This window comes from Chlorocebus sabaeus, chromosome 7, assembly GCF_047675955.1.
Source record: "Chlorocebus sabaeus isolate Y175 chromosome 7, mChlSab1.0.hap1, whole genome shotgun sequence".
NCBI classification, from domain to species: Eukaryota; Metazoa; Chordata; class Mammalia; order Primates; family Cercopithecidae; genus Chlorocebus; species Chlorocebus sabaeus.
In genome coordinates this window covers 51347738-51367120 of record NC_132910.1, presented here as the reverse complement: position 1 = coordinate 51367120, position 19383 = coordinate 51347738, and the positions used below count along the sequence as shown (strand labels likewise).

General features: G+C 40.2%; 1 protein-coding gene across 2 annotated transcripts in view; it reads right to left on the bottom strand.

The window, feature by feature from the left end:
* The window catches only part of DAPP1 (dual adaptor of phosphotyrosine and 3-phosphoinositides 1), a 54440-nt gene that overhangs the window by 15110 nt on the left and 19947 nt on the right, over positions 1 to 19383 (bottom strand). For both annotated transcript variants that reach the window (XM_073017505.1, XM_007999379.3), the window contains exons 3-4: positions 15254 to 15387; positions 2421 to 2551 (exon numbers count right to left, since the gene is read on the bottom strand). In XM_073017505.1, coding sequence (XP_072873606.1) covers positions 2421 to 2551; positions 15254 to 15387 — 265 coding nt within the window. The remainder of the gene's footprint in view (positions 1 to 2420; positions 2552 to 15253; positions 15388 to 19383) is intronic.

Genomic DNA, 19383 nt, shown 5'->3' with positions numbered 1-19383 from the left:
GAAGGCTTAGAACTTGTGTTCAATAAGGGACAAGAGCATTCTGATCAGAGCAGAACTCTTTCCCCAGTTATGCTGGTCCAGTCACCAATGATTTCCCAATAAGAAGTAATGAGAAACATTTCAGATCCTCTAGGAAACCTTTACAGGTTTTTTTGTCCATAGTGATGTACAATCAACTTCATAAGCTTGTCATTATACAGTGTGAGTTCAAATCATTGTCAATCAATCACTCACCACTATTTTAAAAACTCCATTTTAAAAGAGGTGAATCCATCTGATAGCTGGAGTGAGCAAAGAAAGTAAGTAACAAAGTTTCCAGAATGTGCTTTAAAGATGCTTATTTCTGCATAAGGACACTATATCTTCTGCTCACACCAATCTCACAAATTAGGTATTATCTGTATTTTGTTGCTGATAAAGAATACACTTAGTAGGATATGGTTTGATTGACCTTGAGTAGAGACCTTTAGGGCAAGTGTAGCAGAGGAGAATGTGAAGTTAAACTAACAGTGCAAATGAAATAGATGTTGAAGTGACTGGTGACCTATATTAAGGGTAAGGATGGGTAAAGAGGAAATTATGAAGGGACTCATCAACTGGAAAACAAGAATTGGTTGCAGAGTAGATCTTGATTTGTTCTTTGCTCTTTTCTGCCTTTGGACTATTTATTGTCTTGTGCTCCTAAATTTCTCAAGTTCTGAGTTATGATGCCTTCTCCCCTACTTCTAACAAAGCCAAAATAACTTTCTCAGTCAATTTTCAGGATTTTTATTTCTGAGGAGATGTAGCACTGCAATGAAAATGTAAGATGTGCCACGAGCCAGACTAGGCTGTAAAGCTGCAAGGACAGGCAATGATTCATGTCCTTAGATGTTTCTGGCTGGTGGAGAGGGCAGAGAGATGTGAAGGTAATTAGCCCACAGCATGGTAATTTTAGAATAAAGGCAAACAGAGGGTGCTCTGGAGCACAGAAGAGGAGCATTGTAAAAGAAGCTAGAGGGGGTGAAGAAAGCCTTCCTGGAAGATACTGATCCCTGATAGCAGTCTTGAGGGATGAGTAGATAGCAATGGTGTTGGCAGCATTTCAGATGCAGGGACAGGAGAAGGAGCACATTGTTGAGAGAGACAGGTTTCACAGTGTGAGTGTGGGAGTAGCATGAGATGAAGACTGAGAACCAAGCAGGGTCCAGGTGGGCCATGAAGACAAACGACATCACCAAAGGATGTAAAGCAGAGGTCATGTGGCAAGGCTTCTTTTTAAGAAAGATCTCTCTGGTCAAGGGTAAAGAAAAGTACTGCAGATATAGAAAGTTACACTTATTTTAATGTAATTTGTAGCTGAATATCTTCAAGTGATTATTTTTCAAGTGTCATGATTACTATCCAGAATTAGTTCTTGATATTTATTTGGGTATTATCTTCTTCATCATCTGCCCAAATCGAGGTTTCTAATACCAGTAGTATTCAGCAAATAAGGAAGAGACAACAAATAGAAGAGTCTTCAGAATAATGAAGGGAAAGGGGTGTTGGAGAGGAACCTCTGCAGAGTCACAGTTCACAAAACAAACGTAAACGGACTCTTGGACAAACAATGAGTGCCCCAGTTGCACTGAAACTGAACAATGGCTCACGTTGCAAAGAAGCACAAGTGTTTTCTGTCTGTAAACTTTAGTCAGTAAAGGAAAAAAGCTAGACAAAATAATACACTGAGTTTTTATAGTAAAGGTGGAGAATATTTGTCTTCCATAGGTAGTTGAAATATCAAAAATATATATTTTCTTAATATAAGAAAATTGTAGAAGAAAACAGTTTAGTAAACTATGTGAATGCAAACTTCTCTTTCCCATTCTACTATGAAGTTGTTTGATTAACTAAGGACAGAGATTTAAGTTCCATTTTCTAAATATTTAAAATCCTATTACTATTGCATTGCTTTCATTTGTTCGTTTTGAGACAAGGTCTCACTCTGTAACACAGACTGGAGTGCGGTGGCACAATCACAGCTCTCTGCAGCCTCAGCCTCCTTGACTCAAGTAATCCTTCCACCTTAGCCTCCTGAGTAGCTGGGACTACAGGTGCATGCCACCATGCCCAGTTAATATTTTTAAAACTTTGTTGTAGAGATGTTTATGTTGCCCAGGCTGGTCTCCAACACCTGGGCTCAAGCAATTCTCTTACCTCAGCCTCCCAAAGTGTTGGGTTTACAGGCATGAACCACTATGTCCAGCTGCATTGTAATTTTTATGATCTACCCAGGACCACATGATCTGAGTCATAGGCTTCAAATCGTACATTCCTTTCCAAGTTTTATATTCCAAGCTAGAATTTTTATGTGAACAAATACATTCTTATTAACTTTTATTGAACTCGATTGATTTTAGACAGTGAGAGAGCTTGTGGTGACATTGAAGGTCACTTACAGAAGGTGCTGTGGGCACAAGGTCATTTTCTGTTCTTCCTGTCTGCATTGCTGTGTGAACCCGGACAGACTCATAAATGGAGGGTTCTTCCACTTTTCTTGGGTAGGGATGTTTTAGAACCATCAGAGTGCCTGAATGAAGACAAAAAGTATATAATCGAACAGTGCTCTCAGAAGGAAGGTCCAAACGCTAACTGGATAACTGTGGCTCGATTGGAAAGTCTTTTATTTTTTTCATGTATTCCCTCACTCATTTTCTCAACATCATCAAACATCAATTAGGTGTCAGGCCCTTAAGCTGGACACTGAGATATAAAGCTTGGTGGAGATGCTCCTTGGCCTCCTGGTGCTCAGAACTGGTAACAGATATGGTCATTTAAATGAACAGGGTGATGAGACCAATGGCAGCCATGTGAGTGAAGCATGATGATGGTCCCCAGACTGCCTGAAGAACCTTTCCATGAAAGGATTCAGGACAGCTTTCATAAAGGAGGTGACGTTTGACTTAGATCTGAAGTAGTAACTGAAAGTTTTCCAGGAAGACTTTATGAAAGCCATGAAAACAAGACTAAACAAATGCACTGGGGTAGAGGAAGATCTATTCCATTGCCCTTATTCTTGCCAGTTTCAGAATAAACTTTTAACAAATTAGTGGATTTCAAAAAAGTGAGCATTCTCCCTACTCTCTGATACTACCCAATTAATGAGAGTAACCAAGCAAAGTCTTTGCATTACTAAGTGAACATGACCTGAACAAGCTGGTGCTCACAAGTGATTGCCTCCCCTTCCACCTGGAGGGGGAGCCTTCAGGCAGAAGAAGGGCTCAGCCCAGGGGGCCAGGAATAGGGGGCTGGGGAACTTTGTTCCAAGGGCTCAGAGCAGTTCTGAGTTTATGCTTCTGACATTTCCTTCTTGAAATCCTTCCCTCAATCAATCAGTCAATCAGAAACTAACTACAAAAAGAGGCAACTTAAGGGGATTTTTTTTTCTTCCTTGCTATGGTTTCTTGCTTTTAATTTTACTAGGGTCTTTTCTATAGCAGGCCTAAGATTGTACCAGAGATGGAAGAGATGTAAAGAATTCAGCAATTCATTCAACGATATTTACAGAGCTTTGCACTGTGCCAGGCACTTGTCTAGGTACTGGGAATACAACAGGAAACAAAGGAGTTTAAATGCTCTTATAGAGCTTATGTTCTAGGTAGAGGAGACAGAAAAAAATTTTTAAAAAAATTTTATGTGTGAGAAGTGCTATGGAAAAAATGAATACGGCATGGTAAAGGGATAGACAGTAAAAAAGGTGGGGTTGGGAGAGGGTGACATTTTCCAAGGGTCATAAGGAAGGGCGTCTTTGAAAATATTTAAAAGATTCTGGAAAGTAGAGAACCTGAACTAGAGTAAGAGAGAGAAAATGAAAAATATCTCCTCTGTGGTTAAAAAACACCCTAATGTTAATGATAAATCTACACAAAACAGGCCAGGCACAGTGACTCAGGCCTGTAATCCCAGTACCTTGGAAGGCCAAGGCGGGTGTATCACGAGGTCAGGAGATCGAGAGCATCCTGGCTAACATAGTGAAACCCTGTCTCTACTAAAATACAAAATAAATAAATAAATAAATAAAGAGTTGGGCGTGGTGGCAGGCACCTGTAGTCTCAGCTACTCGGGAGGTTGAGGCAGGGAAACTGCTTGAACCCAGGAGGCGGGGGTTGCAGTGAGCCGAGATCACACCACTACACTCCAGCCTGGGCGACAGAGAGACTCTGTCTCAAAAAAAAAAAAAGAAAAATCTACACAAAACAAAATCCTTCTGTGATACTTGAGTACATGCAATATCTAACTGCAAACACAGAACTGTGGCTTTTGGCACTTGGGCCAGATAAGGTGCTGCTGTAAAATGAAAAGCTGTTGAGAAAAGCCAGAAGAGGGTGTCTGATCTTGACCTCAGAGAAGAATGAAAGCCTCTGGCCCTTCTGCTTTCTGCCTCTCATTGGCATTGCAGCATGGGGATCACAATGAAAAATGGATTTCGCCATTATCAGAACGGTCCCATTCTTGTACATTGTCTGTGATCTCTTTTGTCGATGTGATCTTCCCATAAGAACAGAGCCAGTCATATGAAGAGAAGGGGCCGACTACAGTTTCACAGTCAGAATGAGAAAAGCAGTACCTATATCAAGAGTAGCCGCTGTGCAGACTCAGGGGCTCTGTGAACACAGTGCTCACATTGCAGATGCATGGTAAATTCAGCACTGGCTCCTACCCCTAAGAAACACTCCCAGTGATGTGCCTCATAGTCACTCTGGACCCTTGGAAAGAGCACTGGATGCACAGGCAGAGGAACAGGGTTCAATTGTCACTACTGCCATTCAGTACTTATTGGCCTTGGACAACCATTACAAGCTTCTGCTCCTTTTCTGACTAGTGAGAATAATTATGCTTCTTTCAGAAGGCACGAAATAAATGTTGGTGGGAAAATTATAACATATTAGATATTATTATTCTTTGACAGAATATTTTTAAATCCTTAAATAAAATTTGAACGATTGCATCTTTGGGGACATGAATTTTGAAATCTTAAAAAAGAACTAGATGCAATATTCTGCTAGGAATGAAAATGGTGGTAGTCCAGTAATCACTACTTGTGATTACTAGAGTTAAATTGGTGCCTCTTAAACACTTTCACCCTGCAGAAGAGGAGAGGAGAATTGAAGCCTAGGGATCGAAGCAGCTCCCAAATTAGATACATTTTGAACTCATATGCTTTATCTTCAAAGTTGATGCTTAATTTTCATTCTACTTCATATATTTAATACTTAATATGAAAACAATGCTTTAAATGACACTCCAGAAAGATGTACTCACTTGATATGACCAGACACATACTTCACAAAATAATACCTGTGTGAATTTTTTTTTTTTTTCTTTTGAGGCAGAGTCTTGCTCTGTCACCCAGGCTGGAGTGCAGTGTCACGATCTTGGCTCACTGCAACCTCTGACTCCCTGGTTGAAGCAATTATCCTGCCTCTGCCTCCCGAGTAGCTGGGATTACAGGCATCTACCACCACAGCTGGCTAATTTTTGTATTTTCAGTAGAGATGGGGTTTCGCCATGTTGGCCAGACTAGTCTTGAACTCCTGACCTCAGGTGATCCACCCACCTCGGCCTCCCAAAGTGTTGGGATTACAGGCGTGAGCCACCGCGCCTGGCCTAATTTTTTATTGCTATTGTAGCAAATTCCCACAAACGTAATAGCTTAAAACAACTCAAATTTATCATCTTACAGTTCTGGAAGTCAAAACTTCAAAATGGGTCTCACTAGTCTAAAACTGGCAAGGCTGCTTTCCTAGTGGAGGCTCTAGGGAGGATTCATTCCTTTGCATTTTCCAGCTTTGAAAGGTGCCCTCATGTCTTGACTTGTGGCCATATTCCTCTGTCTTCAAAACCAGTAACAGCCAGTCAGATCCTTCTCCTGCTGCCATCTTTCTGGTTCTCCCTCTTCTGACTCCCTGCTACTTATGAGGACCCTGTCAATTACAATGGTCTCACTTAGACAATCTAGGATAATCCCCCCACCCCAAAGTTATCTGATCAGCTGCTTTTATACCATCTGCAAACTTAATTCCCTCTTGCCATGTAACAATATATTACAGGTCCAGGGAGACATGTGGACGTATTTGTGGGGGCATTATTCTGCTACCACAGTATCAGTCCCTGTAGGAGAAATGGCTGCTGGAGCCAGTTGTGCTGCAGGGTAAGGATCTCTGGGCTGGGCTACTGCCTGAGCCTGCAGTGCTGTTACCTCTTGGTATTAGAGAGCCACTGCCTTTCCAACGTGTGCATTTCCAACCTCTGTGAGCCTCTTCAGCCCACATATGGGTCAAATTTATCTTTGTATCCATACCACCTGATACAGTTTCTGACATAATGAAGGCAGATGAGTAAATGAATTAATGAATGAATGTTACAGTAATGCAGGCTTGAGCCAGGAAAGAGCCTGGGATGAACCAGCCTCCCAGGTCCACAATTCTCCAGACCTAGGGCAAGAAAGGACAACAATCGCAGGCACAGCTCTTCAAATCTCTAGTGGAGGAACCCAAATTCTATTTTGAAAATCTCCTCTAAAGTTTAATTCAACAAGAGTAAAACAAAGGAAAATGGTATTGAGTCAACCAGGAGAGTAGATCTGACTGTAGATTGATTTTAACTAGTAACCCCACAAATGAAGCTAAACTAAATTGTGAGATGAAGAAGATGACAATGTACTTATAAAATGGCAACTTATATGGATACAAATCTGGTGTCCTAAAAGACAGTTCTCCTTAGCTGACTATTCTTGCCCAAGGAAAAGCCAATATACGGACTTCTTGGCATGGCTGTGAGGCTTAATGATTTCCCCTTCTGCAGAGATTATACCTCCCAGTGTACAGAGATAGATTCCCTACGACCATGTAATACCCCCAGACCTGGCCCTGCCTTCGAACACCTGATCTGGTCACACTAATTGGATTCACTTCTTGGGTATCCACTTAATTACTTCTCTAGAGAGAAGGTCCACCAACTTCAGTTTCTGAACTACACGAAGTAGACTATTGTTTCCTGCCTTTGACATGAAACCTGATTTCAGAAAGACTGGGTGGAGGTACACTTCTGAGACAATCACAGCTGAATTAAGACAGACATATCAATTGACCGAAAGCCTCATAGTTGCCATGATTACTAAGCAGATTCCTTGTTGTCTCTTGGTTGTTCAACTTGCCCTTAAATTCTGGGAGGGTATATTGTTAATATCCTTTTCAAAAATTCTGCTCCTGGGCCAGGCACGGTGGCTCACGCCTGTAATCCCAGCACTTTGGGAGGCCAAGGCGGGCGGATCACAAGGTCAGGAGATCGAGACCATCCTGACTAACATGGTGAAACCCCGTCTTTACTAAAAAAGAAAATATAAAAAATTAGCCGGGCGTGGAGGCACGCATCTGTAGTCCCAGCTACTCAGGAGGCTGAGGCAGGAGATTGCTTGAACCTGGAAGGCAGAGGTTGCAGTGAGCTGAAATCGTGACACTGCATTCCAGCCTGGGCGACGGAGTGAGACTCTATCACAAAAAGAAAAAAAATTCTGCTCCTGTTCTCCTGTTCTTGTACCCTACTCGCTTAAAAACAAAATCAAAAACAAGACAAAAGAAAAGAAAAAAAAAAAAAAACAGCTAGCCAGAATTGATTTCTGTCATTTCCAATCAAAAGAAACTTAGCCGGGCGCGATGGTTCATGCCTGTAATCCCAGCACTTTCGGAGGATGAAGGGGGCGGATCACGAGGTCAGGAGACCAAGACCATCCTGGCCAACATGATGAAACCCCATCTCTACTACAAATACAAAAATTAGCTGGACAATGGTGGCGTGTGCCTGTAATCCCAAGTACTTGGGAGGCTGAGGCAGGAGAATCGCTTGAACCAGCGAGTCAGAGGTTGCAGTGAGCCGAGATGGCACCACTGCACTGCAGCCTGGCAACAGAGTGAGACTCTGTCTCAAAACAAACAAACAAACTTAACTACTACAAACAAACTACAAACAAACAAACTTAACTACTGTGGCTACCACAGACAATACTCTGCATCCAAGGTCCAAGATAGTGCCTCAGTTTGGGATGAAATGGACTCTGGTTTACTGAGATTCAGACCAAATGAACTCCAGGACTCAGCTGGGAGATTTAGAAAAAGGCAACAGGAGGCAGGGGTAGCAGAGCAAGAAGAGGGAGGAAGACCAGTAACCACAGGCCTTGGAAACTTGGCTGTAAGTTTCACTTCAGTTTCTGAACTACGTAAAGGTGACTATTTTTTCCTGCCTTTGACATGAAACCCGGTTTCAGCCATGCTTAGTGGAGGTACATTTTTGAGATGATCAGAGCTGGACTGCAGCAGGCATTTCCATTTACTTTGACTGAATGGTAACTCTGTGTAAGAGTTACATACATAACTGTATGCAATAATATGAAATTACATTGAAGGACCCTTTATTTTGTATTCCAGCAGAAATTCAGAAAAAGAGTAAGAACAGTCTCAATTCTTAGGCATTGGTTTGGTATCTGAAATAGAGTGTAGCACAGGGCACACAAAACTCCTAAAGAAATACTTTTGTTTAGAGTATTTATTTTATGCAGGGAGGTCAGTGCTTATTCATCAGGTACCCCAGCTATCCTGTAAGGTGTTTGAAGGCAAGAATAATATCTGATTTATCTTTCTATATTATCAGTGGCTCACAGTGCCATTTCACTCAAAACACTTTGTTGAATTAAATTAAAATCAGATCATGTCCATCCATGTTTCATTACTGCCCTCAGATTCAGAAAACAAGCTCTGCAACTAGCATAATGATTCCTCTCTCCCCTCCTTCCAATAAGAAGTAGATTTCTTGGGGTTGGCAGGAGAGAATAGGGTTATTCAAGATCTTTTTCCTTCCTTCTTTGCCACCTGCTTTGCAAATGGACTTTAAGCCGTGTTCATTTACATGTGAAGGGGCTTTAATATTTAATTTCCACTCTCATAGGCTGAAGTGCATTGAACTAGGAGAGGCATAGCAGTTAGTCAGTGTAGGAGAAAATTCTGTTCAAATATCCAAGTCAAGTCACTCTTTCTGGAGTGCTCACTTGATTCTACCACTTACGTGAGTCCACTATGGAACTGAATTAAAGTTTGAAGAGAACATCACAAACATTTGACAAATGCAAATTCAATTGTCCCTAAACTAACTCTTCATGATTTATCAAAGAACGTACAGCTTTTGCATAGCATCTGATGGAATTAATAACCATAAAAGGGTTTTATTAAATATAAATAATAATTATTGAATACTTATACTATGCTAAGAATCATTCCAAATGTCCTATGTGCCTAATTTCACTCAATCTTCACAATAAGTCATTAAAGTATGAGCTACGACCGTCAAATCAGTTTCGTAAGATGATGAAACTGAAGCTCAGAGAGATTATGTAACTTGCCTGAGGAGACACACAGAGCCGGCAAATGGCAGAGGCTGGAGTTGAAACTTAGAATTCGTGTGTTTACTCATTATACCATAATTATTCTCAGCCTCAATGTAGTCACCATGGAAACCTCTAGGGCATGTGAACTACTGTGCTCTATTGTGGGCAAGAGTTGACACGTATAAATCAAAGTTTGAAGAAACGGGTTCTTTAGGAGGCAGCTTGAGGAAAGGAGATGTGAGTTTTTGCTTCCCCATTTCTAACCAGGCCTCAGTTTCTTCATTTATAAAGGAAAAATGCAAAAGTCCCTGAGCTCCCTTTCAACTCTAACATCCTGTAAATCTGGTTAAGCAGACAGGCCCAAATAAGGGGAAAAAAACATCGAGAAGCTTAGTTACCAAATGCTTGTACTGCTTCCTGTAAATGTACAATATTCATTTGAAATACTTTGTTCCTGCTGTCATTTGATCTTACCTCTCATTTTCCCTTTCTTTCAGTTTCTCATTCGAACTTTAACTTTTATTTTACCTTGTTATACTTAGATAGGCTGTTCGATATCCTTGCCGGAGAGACATGAATGACTAAGATGAACCTGAATATTTGAGGGGATGTTTTCTTGTCAACCTTTTTATGTTTTAAAATTTCCTCTAGTATAATTTCTGAAATAGCAATTCATGTAAAGAAAATGGGAATAACAATAAATACAAAGGCAGAGGTTAAAGTTGATTCACACTCTTTAGAACAATAGGTTGACTTCATGTACCAAACACATTATTATAGACTTTAAAGAAGAGTTAAAGAAGAAACTGAGGGATAGGACTAAGACACGTGTTATAGCCCGACCATATCCTACAATCATTCTATTACATTATTGTGGCAAGACTTCTTCTAAATTCATTTAAGGCCACGCTGTGCCATGGCAGCAATGTATTGCAGTGCCACTGTGGGACGAGTTTCAAGAGATAGCAAGGTGCATGGAAAGCATCTATGCTTCAGGACCAGGTTAGCCCAGATTCCAATATCAGCTCTGAATTCTTCCAAATCCATTTAAGGCCATGCTGTACCATGGCAACAATGTATTGCTACTGTGGGACCAGTTTCAGAAGATAGCAAGGTGCATGGAAAGCATCTATGCTTTAGAACCAGATTAGCCCAGATTCCAATCTCAGCCCTAATGTTTACCAGCAGTAAAAACCTGGGCAAGTAACTTATAACCTCTGAGTTTTCATTTCCTCATCTGCAAATAGGACCGTTGTATGCATTATTGTGGGTGGTTGAGATGAAATAAGTTGATGTAGGTGAATGCCTGGAAACTAGCAAACACTAAAAATGTTGGCCTTAATTCCCTTCTCAGCTGCTTTTTCCTTTTTCAAACAAAACTCATCTATCAACTGAGAACATTTTGTATTTTTGGCAAACATAAACTAAAGAAGTTTGGCAAAATTCTAAGCTGTCACTAGTTGTTTTCTGAAGAATCACCCAGTTCTCAAATTAAAATTAATTTTAACTGCATTATTTAAAAATGCCACCTGGGTTGTGTCACAAAATAAAATAATAATAGCAGTAGCAGTCGTCAAAAGATTGGGAATCCCCATATCAAAACAAAAAAAGAAATGGAGATTTGACATTTACAAAAAAAATAAGATGAGATCTTTAACACTGAGAACCAATTATTATAAAGGATAAGCACAAACATAGAACTTAACTTGTACTATACTTTTGCATGCCAGTTAGGTGATTACAGTCACAACACAATATAATAAATTGTACATGGCAATTTCATGTTAGGAATTATTGAAATATAAACAAAAGGTAATGGTAAAAGTAATTTTTTTGTTCTAATCATATTTAGACATTTAAGCATAAAGATAAATGCCATCCACATTTTCAAGACTATATATATGAAACTTAGCTAATTACAAGAGGATATGACAAAATTAATAATGGACCAAACATATTTATACTAATAAAAAAGTTTCTCAAATTTTCAAATATATTTGAGTTTAGTTTAGAGTTCGTGCACAGACATGAATATGTTTTATTTGATATCCTACTATTAAGCCAGAAAAACTCCAACCAGCCTGCCCACTGAGGTGGAGCCTTAGGAAGTCCATGCCCTTTGCAGCGGGGAGGAGCCTGGCCCTTCCTCTTCCTGTGAGGAACATAGAATTCAAACTGTTCGGCAGGCAGCGCTCTAGCAGGGACCCTGGCTAGGCCCTCTTTTCTTTCTTTTCATCCAATAAAACCCTGCTTCACTCACCCTTCAAACCATCTGTAAGCCTAAATTTTTGTGTCTGTGGGATGGAGAGGGACCCAATCTTTAGCTGAACTAAGGAAAAGTCCTGCAACACTATCACAAATGAAAGGCAAATTCTGAATTTAATCATCACTGAGCATACATGCAACACAAAACATCATTTCAAATTATGCTTTTATAAACTTTGAAAGTTAAAATTGTCACAAGTTTGCTAGTTTTGGTGTTGCCATAAAAAACTGCAATGCAGGCATTGGGAATGGGGCATCCGACATATTGTAGAAATGATTAGTACTTATTTTTTCAGGTCCTGGGACACAGCAATTTTTGTCAGCTTTTGAAGCAAAGCTGACAAAAATCCCTTTCTTCATGGAGTTTCCAGACTAGTGTGGAAAAAAAAAAGTATTTTTTTAAAAATAAGTGAATTATATATGTCAGAAGGTAAAAGGGCCATTGAGAAAAATAAAGCAAGAGAGTACATTGTATATCTCTATCATGTACTCAGGAAATTATTAGGTTTTGACAATTGGAAGTATCTTAAGAGTGTTTATGAGTATTGATAAAAATAAATTAGAGTGAACAGAAACTTTAATGGAGATTAGAGAGATGAAATAGAGATTATGACAAGGAAAAAGGGAAATTATCATAACATACTCTTAAAGTTGGCAAGAGGCTTAGATGTTGCTTAGGAAATCCTTGCTTTTCAGATTAGCAAACAGAAATCCTAAAAGTGTAAAGAGTAGGGAATAGGAAAAAAAAGATATCTTAAAATAGCATTAATCCCCTTAGGTCAACACTTTTATCTATTTTGAGTGCAAAGATTTTCTTATGACCCAGAATCAAATATTCTGGGTTTCACTCTACTGAAGGCATTATATATAACTGCAAGGCAAAAGTGTAAAGTTTTGGTTATTTGGATATCATTTATGTTGCCCTCAAAGGTAATGCCACTTGTGCCAGTAGATAAATGTATTATAAGAAAGTCTCTCTTTAATAAACTTACCCTCTAGGCCCTGCAGGGTGAGGCTGGGCCTGCATGGGGTCTAACTGACAGGAGTGGCCTGAAATATCCAATTCTAGTCCTTCTCATTCTGGTAATCTGAAGTTGAGAGTCCTGGGAGGGGCTTGTCCATTGTGTGGACAAATGCTTTTCCTGGTGATGTTAATCAAACATAAACTATAAGAAGTATTCGTATTTCATCTAATGGTGAACATGAAATCATTAGCCTGAAGATCTGCTGATCACTGGGAGCCAATACTAGGAGCCCATGCTTAAAGGAACAAGAAGAAAAGGCCTATTTTTAGAAGGTGGCATCTCAGGTTCCATTCACCATTCTTTATAGTCTGCAATGCTGACTCTGTAACCTCGAGGACTTTCTGGGCTTACAAGTCATCATGACTTGAACACATTATCTTGTTTCCCAAGGCCTATTACTCCCAGAGGGGCAAGATTTGAACACTCATCTGTCATGGGTTTTGCCTGTTGTTCCTAGCCCTGATGGCTTTCCCTTCATCTGGCTGGGACAGATAAGAGGAATAAAGCTAGCGGACTCTAACTCAAGGGCAGGAAGCCAGCAAGTCAAGTGCATATCCATCAGCACCAGGGGCTGGAAGCAGGAATTCAAACAGCAGCAAATTCTTCGTTGGGTAATGAGTAGAACAGAGGAGAGGCAGTGGAGAGGATAAAAATATTAGGTTCCTGAGTTATATTGTAATAAATAAAATGGTAATTATAGTCAAGATAATAATATAGCAAGTTTGAGTTTTAGAGTAATTACTGTAGAAGTCTGGATTACAAATCCTTACAATCCCTAATGCATTAATCATAAGGCTTCTTTACTCAGAACAGTGTTAGTTACAGGGAAGCTTATCATTGTCCCAAATGCAATATCAAAACATCTTTATTTTGGAGCATCCTTAGGTGATCCTCTTGCCTAGTGATTGGATCAGTGCCAGAAAGGTTCAACCAGAAAGCATTGCATTCACTTTGATCTTAAATGTTTTGAAATCTGCCAGTAGGCAGAATATGTATCTTTTCCCTAACTTGCAGAGGGTCAGGAAGGAGCACAGGGAATGATCAAAGAAGTTGAAAATAGAGCCTAGGAGAAGAGTTTAAAAGAAGGGAGCTGTCTTTGGTTGGAGGAAAAAGAGAAAGCAGAAAAATGGCAACGCTAGTGGCTTCGAAGGCTACAAAGAGTTCTTACTTAGAGTTATCCATTTATTCATTTATTTATTCACCCAAAATGCCCTGCAATGGGCCAGGACCTGGCAGATATGAAAGACAAAAATTAGAGGTACACAAAACAAAGCCCTGGCTTTAAAAATCTCCTCTCCATTGCCTGTGACCAATTAACTGAACAAAATCAAGTATAGAATTGGATGCAAGTAGGAAAGGAGACTGAAGTGAAGGGATTTGAGAAACTGAAATGTTTGCCAAGGCCAAGGTAGCAATGGAAATAAATATACCTCCACTGGCCATTTGTTCATGAGAACAACTGCTTGTTAAATGGTGAAGTAATTTTCAAGGTTGATTGGGAGAATATATACCAGAAGAAAGGAGGGAAAAAAGGTTATAGCTTCAGTTTGTAGTTTGGATTATTCTGTCTTAGGCTTGGTGTGGTCAGTATAAAGCAGAGCAACGATTTTCCAGTTTTCCACTGTGCACTTCATGTATACTACACACTGTCTGAGTCACATCAGAGACTATTCATGCCATATAAATAGCAGAAAAGACAGAAGCCAATGATGCCACCTCTTCCCACCACACTGAAGTTAACAGAAAGCCCACTGGCAAGTTTGCCAAGAAAACACATATGTTCAAACTCATGGTAACCGGTTGTGTTATTAAGTCTTGAGTTCCTCTTGTGCCACAGGTTCTTGGAATTTCCTAGTCTTTGATTAACTGAGATTTATCATTATTTAGGACAAAAGTGTTGTGATTCTATATCACAAATACAGGTATGACCTTTTACTTCATTAAAATAATATAAATAAACAAGATATTCAATCTTAGATAATTCAAGTGCCAAGATAGACTGTTTTTTTTGTGTTTATTCTTTAAACACGAATTTTCTGCTTTAATTCTCTTACCATTCAAACAGGAAAATTCAAGCTTTTCCAGCTATAATTAAGTCTAGCTTAAAATCTTATTTAAAAAACTGTGACAATAGAAACAGAATTTTATAACTCAGGAGAGCACTTCCTAGTCAATATTTTCAATATTCAGCGATCCCTGTGAACATTTAAGTGGGAATTTTCATTTTTAAAATGCTTAAAATTTACTTCTGTGGGTCTCACTCATGTGCAAACTGCCATACCTGAAATTATGGGTAATCAAAAAGTCATTTTAACCTTTCTTCTTTTTGTGTGTATTGTGTATGTTATTTTTAAATGGACAACCCATTTTAAAGAAATGCTTTTAATCAATCCATTAAGTAACACATTCTGAGAAAATATCTACTTTATACAAAGTACATTGTTTTCTCCTCAAGATAATGTTGAAATATAAATGACAACTATGACATTCTTTAACTGAAATCTGCCTTGTTTCTCCTCCATCCCGAAACAATATTTCATAGGTCAAATGTCTGCTCATAGCTTACCTGTCTCGCTTCCAATCAAAGGCTGATTTGCAAAATGCTTGACAAAATCCTTCAAAGATGAGAATTCATTAAAGCCAAATTTAAATGAATATCCAGTATATTCAACGTGAAAGTGTTTAACAGAATCTTTGGCCCTAAAAGGGAAAAAGAAGTATTTAATGTTATTTAACAGATAAATACCTTGTTGAAGGGAAATATGATCTTAGATGTTAGCATCACTATTAACCCTTTCTAAGAGCTGAGAATTAGACAATCATTGAAACCACTGACAATTTTAAAGAGCATCACTAGTTTCTTTTGGCAGAGTGTGCTCTTTTCAACTTTTATTTATTTATTTATTATTTTGAGACAGAGTCTTGCTCTGTCGCCTAGGTTGGAGTGCAGTGGCATGATCTCGGCTCACTGCAACCTCCGACTCCTGGATTCAAGTGATTCTCTGGCCTCAGCCTCCTGAGTAGCTGGGGTTATAGGTGTCTGCCTTGATGCCCAGCTAATTTTTGTATATTTAGTAAAGACTGGGTTTTGCCATGTTGGCCCGGCTTGTCTTGAACTCGTGACCTCAGGTGATCCTCCCGCCTCGGCTTCCCAAAGTGCTGAGATTACAGGTGTTAGCCACCATGCCCTGCCTCAACTTTTCACTCTAATGGAAGACAAGAGACTGTTCTCCCTATCTACTCCTAGACTTACCAAAAGAGTCCTTGAACATTATGCTGCTAATGGGGCATGAGTTTAAGAAGGGCAGAGAATAGGAATGACAGAAATGACGTATGACACCCTAACCACACTCTCCTCTGTCTTGGGCTTTTCTGCCTTGCTTGTCTGGGAGTCAATCAGAATTCAGCTCTGTCACTTGATTAGTTATGTGAGCCCAGCTCTTTTCCTCCCATGCATGTTCCACTGCCTACTGAATAAAATATCAAATTTCCTACATTGTCATTTTCCACTTCATTTTTGAAATGAGCAGAGTATTTAATATATATACATATATATCTGCCTCTCCACTTTATTTGACCCCATTCTATCTTTCTAGCCTCACTTCCTGCTATTCCTCTCAGTGCAGCCCATGCTACAATGTTAGCATGCATCAGAATCATCTGACGGGCTTGTGAGAACCCAGCTTGCTGCCACCTCCACCTCCACTCCTGCAGATTCAGATTTGGTAGATCCAAAGTGGGGCCTGAGACTGTGCATTCCTAGCATGTTCTTAGGTGACACACCTGGTCTGGGGACCACACCTTTAGAACTGCTGCCCTAGACCAACTGGACCTACTGCTCTTCAAGGAGTTTCCACTTCTGTCCCTTAGTTCACACTGTTCCTTTTTCCTGAAACAGTCTTTCTCTTTGTCTCTGCTGGTAGAAATCCCAGCCACTCATTAAGTTGCAGTTCAAGTACCACCTCCTCTGTCAAGTATTACATGATAATTCCAGCTTAAAGTTAATTGCTTTTTTTCTTCTGAACCACCTAAACACTTATCTTGCTTTCTTTTATGTTATTTATCAACCTCTACTTTGTAGTATGTTACTTGTATGTGGTCTTTGTGGCTCTGTGAGGCTATAATTCCCCAAAATAAGGTATTTGAATCTTCTACAGCAGGGGTCCCCCATCCTGGGACTGCAGACCGCGTACTTGTTAGGAACCAGGCCACACAGCAGGAGGTGAGCAGTGAGTGAGCATTACCGCCTGAGCTCTGCCTCCTGACAGATCAGTGGTGGCATGAGAGTCTCAGGAGCCTGAACCCTACTGTGAACACGTGTGAGGGATCTAGGCTGCACACTCCTCATGAGAATCTAATGCCTGATGATCTGAGGTGGAACAGTTTCATCCTGAACCCCCATTTCCCACAAAACCAGTCCCTGGTGCCAAAAAGGTTGGGGACCACTGTTCTACAGCACTTACCAAAGTGGCTGGTGCAGAATCAATGCTTTCAAATATTCATCAGTAAAAGAATGAACAAATAAGTGAATATTTGTTCATAAAACAAAAATAGTCATTCTCCTGAATTAGTCTGTGGTTTTTGTCACCTCTGCTGGTCATTTTTTTAATATAAGCATTCTCTAGTGCTTGTAACGAAAATCAATAATTTATTCTTTATGTATATGAAATATATGTCATTGATTTATAAAAAGCTTATGATCTAATTGCTCAGATGAGACATACATAGGTGAAAAGTTAATTAACTTTTCATTTTTGAAAGATTCATGCCAGGGGTCCCCATCCATCCCCCTGTCAGCCACACAGCAAGAAAATGAGTGATGGGTGAACTAGTGAAGCTTCATTTGTATTTATAGTTGCTCCCCATTGTTTGCATTCTCACTGAGCTCCACCTCCTGTCAGATCAATAGAGGCAATAGATTCTCATAGGAGCACAAACCCTGTTGTGAACTGCACATGCAAGCGATCTAGGCTGTGTGCCTCTGATGTTAATCTAATGCCTGACGAACTGTTACTGACTCCCATCACCTCCAGATGGGACAATCTAGTTTCAGGAATACAAGCTCAGGGCTGCCACTGATACTGAATGATGGTGAGTTGTATAATTATTTCATTATACATTACAGTGTAATAATAACAGAAATAAAACACACAATAAATGTAATGCACTTGAATCATCCCAAAACCATCTGCTGCTGCCCCAGTCTGTGGAAAAATTTTCCCAGGTGCCAAAAATGTTGGGGACCTCTGGTGTATGCAATAAAGCATCTACAACTTAACCATTAGATGGACTTTTAACATTTGCTGTTGAGCAGAGAAAGCACAATTCTTGTTGCCACTCAAACAGAATTCCATCTTGGATTAATAATTTTTTCATCTATGTTATTCAGAAAATGTATAAATAAAATATAACAGGTGACATGTTAATGAATATGCTTTTTTCTCCTCTGTGACCCCTACTTACCCCATCACCCTCTACCTATTTCGCACACCCACTTCAAGTAGGCCTGTAGATTTTCACTGTTCCAGGAATGGGAGCTGTGGCAGGCAGCATTCTAAGATGGCCCCAAGCCCCAGCCCGTGGAGTACACACTTTATGCCAATTATTCAATCCAAAACTAGTCTACATGCTACTGGGAAGGGATTTTGCAGGTCCTTAAAGTCCCAAGTGAGTTGATGTTAAGATATGGACATTATCTGAGTGGGCCTGAAACTAATCACATGAGCCCTGTAAAATAGAGAGTTTTCTCTGGCTGCTCATAGAAGAAAAAGTCAGGGAGATGTTTTCTGGCTGGCATGCAAGAAAGCAAACACCGATGTGGTAAACAGCCATGGGGGCCATGTGGCAAAGAACTGTGGGTGGCCTCTCGGAGTTGACAATGCCCCTCTGGCTGACAGCTAAAAGGAAAATGAGGACCTCAGTTCTACGGCAGCAAGGGAATGGATGAAAAAGAATGAAGAGGAAAGGAGAAAATGAAGGAAAAAGACACTACATGCCAGATCAGAGTCACAACCTTCTCCAATACCTTTATTCCAGCCTGGCAGGACCTGGACAGATAATCCAGCCAGAAACTGAGATAATCAAGTTGTGTTACTTTAAGTCCCTAAGTTTTTGATAATTTGTTATGTAGCATAGAAAATGAATATAGAGGCAAGGCCCGGAGCCCAAAGACAGAGTGTGAAAGCTGCTACTGAGTTAGTGACAAGTAGTGACCGTGCAGAGTGGAAAAGAAGTGAGAGAGCCTCTGAGGCCAGATTAGCTTGAGGGACTGCACTATGAAGGGAAGAGTGACTCTCCATGGGATATGGAAGTGCCATCAGAACGGTAACACAATAACAGTTTGAGCTTAATGGGTGGGTGGCTGAGGGAAATTTCATGGAGTCCTCACATCCCCTGCCTAATCCATGGAGAAGTGCCTAAGAACCCAAGAAAACTTGCTACATGTCAGTGGAAGGCAGAGTGTCAGATCCTGGCTGAGAACCAGCCACCTCCCCTGACTACCAGAAGCTCGGTCAGCCTCTCTGATCTGGGGTGCCAGCCAGGAAGAAGGGGATGTGGGGTGGGGAGGACCTGAAAAGTCTGGACAATGATTGCAATTGCCTGGATGAACCTGGTGGGGACTGGATTAACTTTCTTACCATTTGGGAGAAATGGAGACTCAATAAGAAAAGTTAGCCCACTGTAGGAAAAATTTTA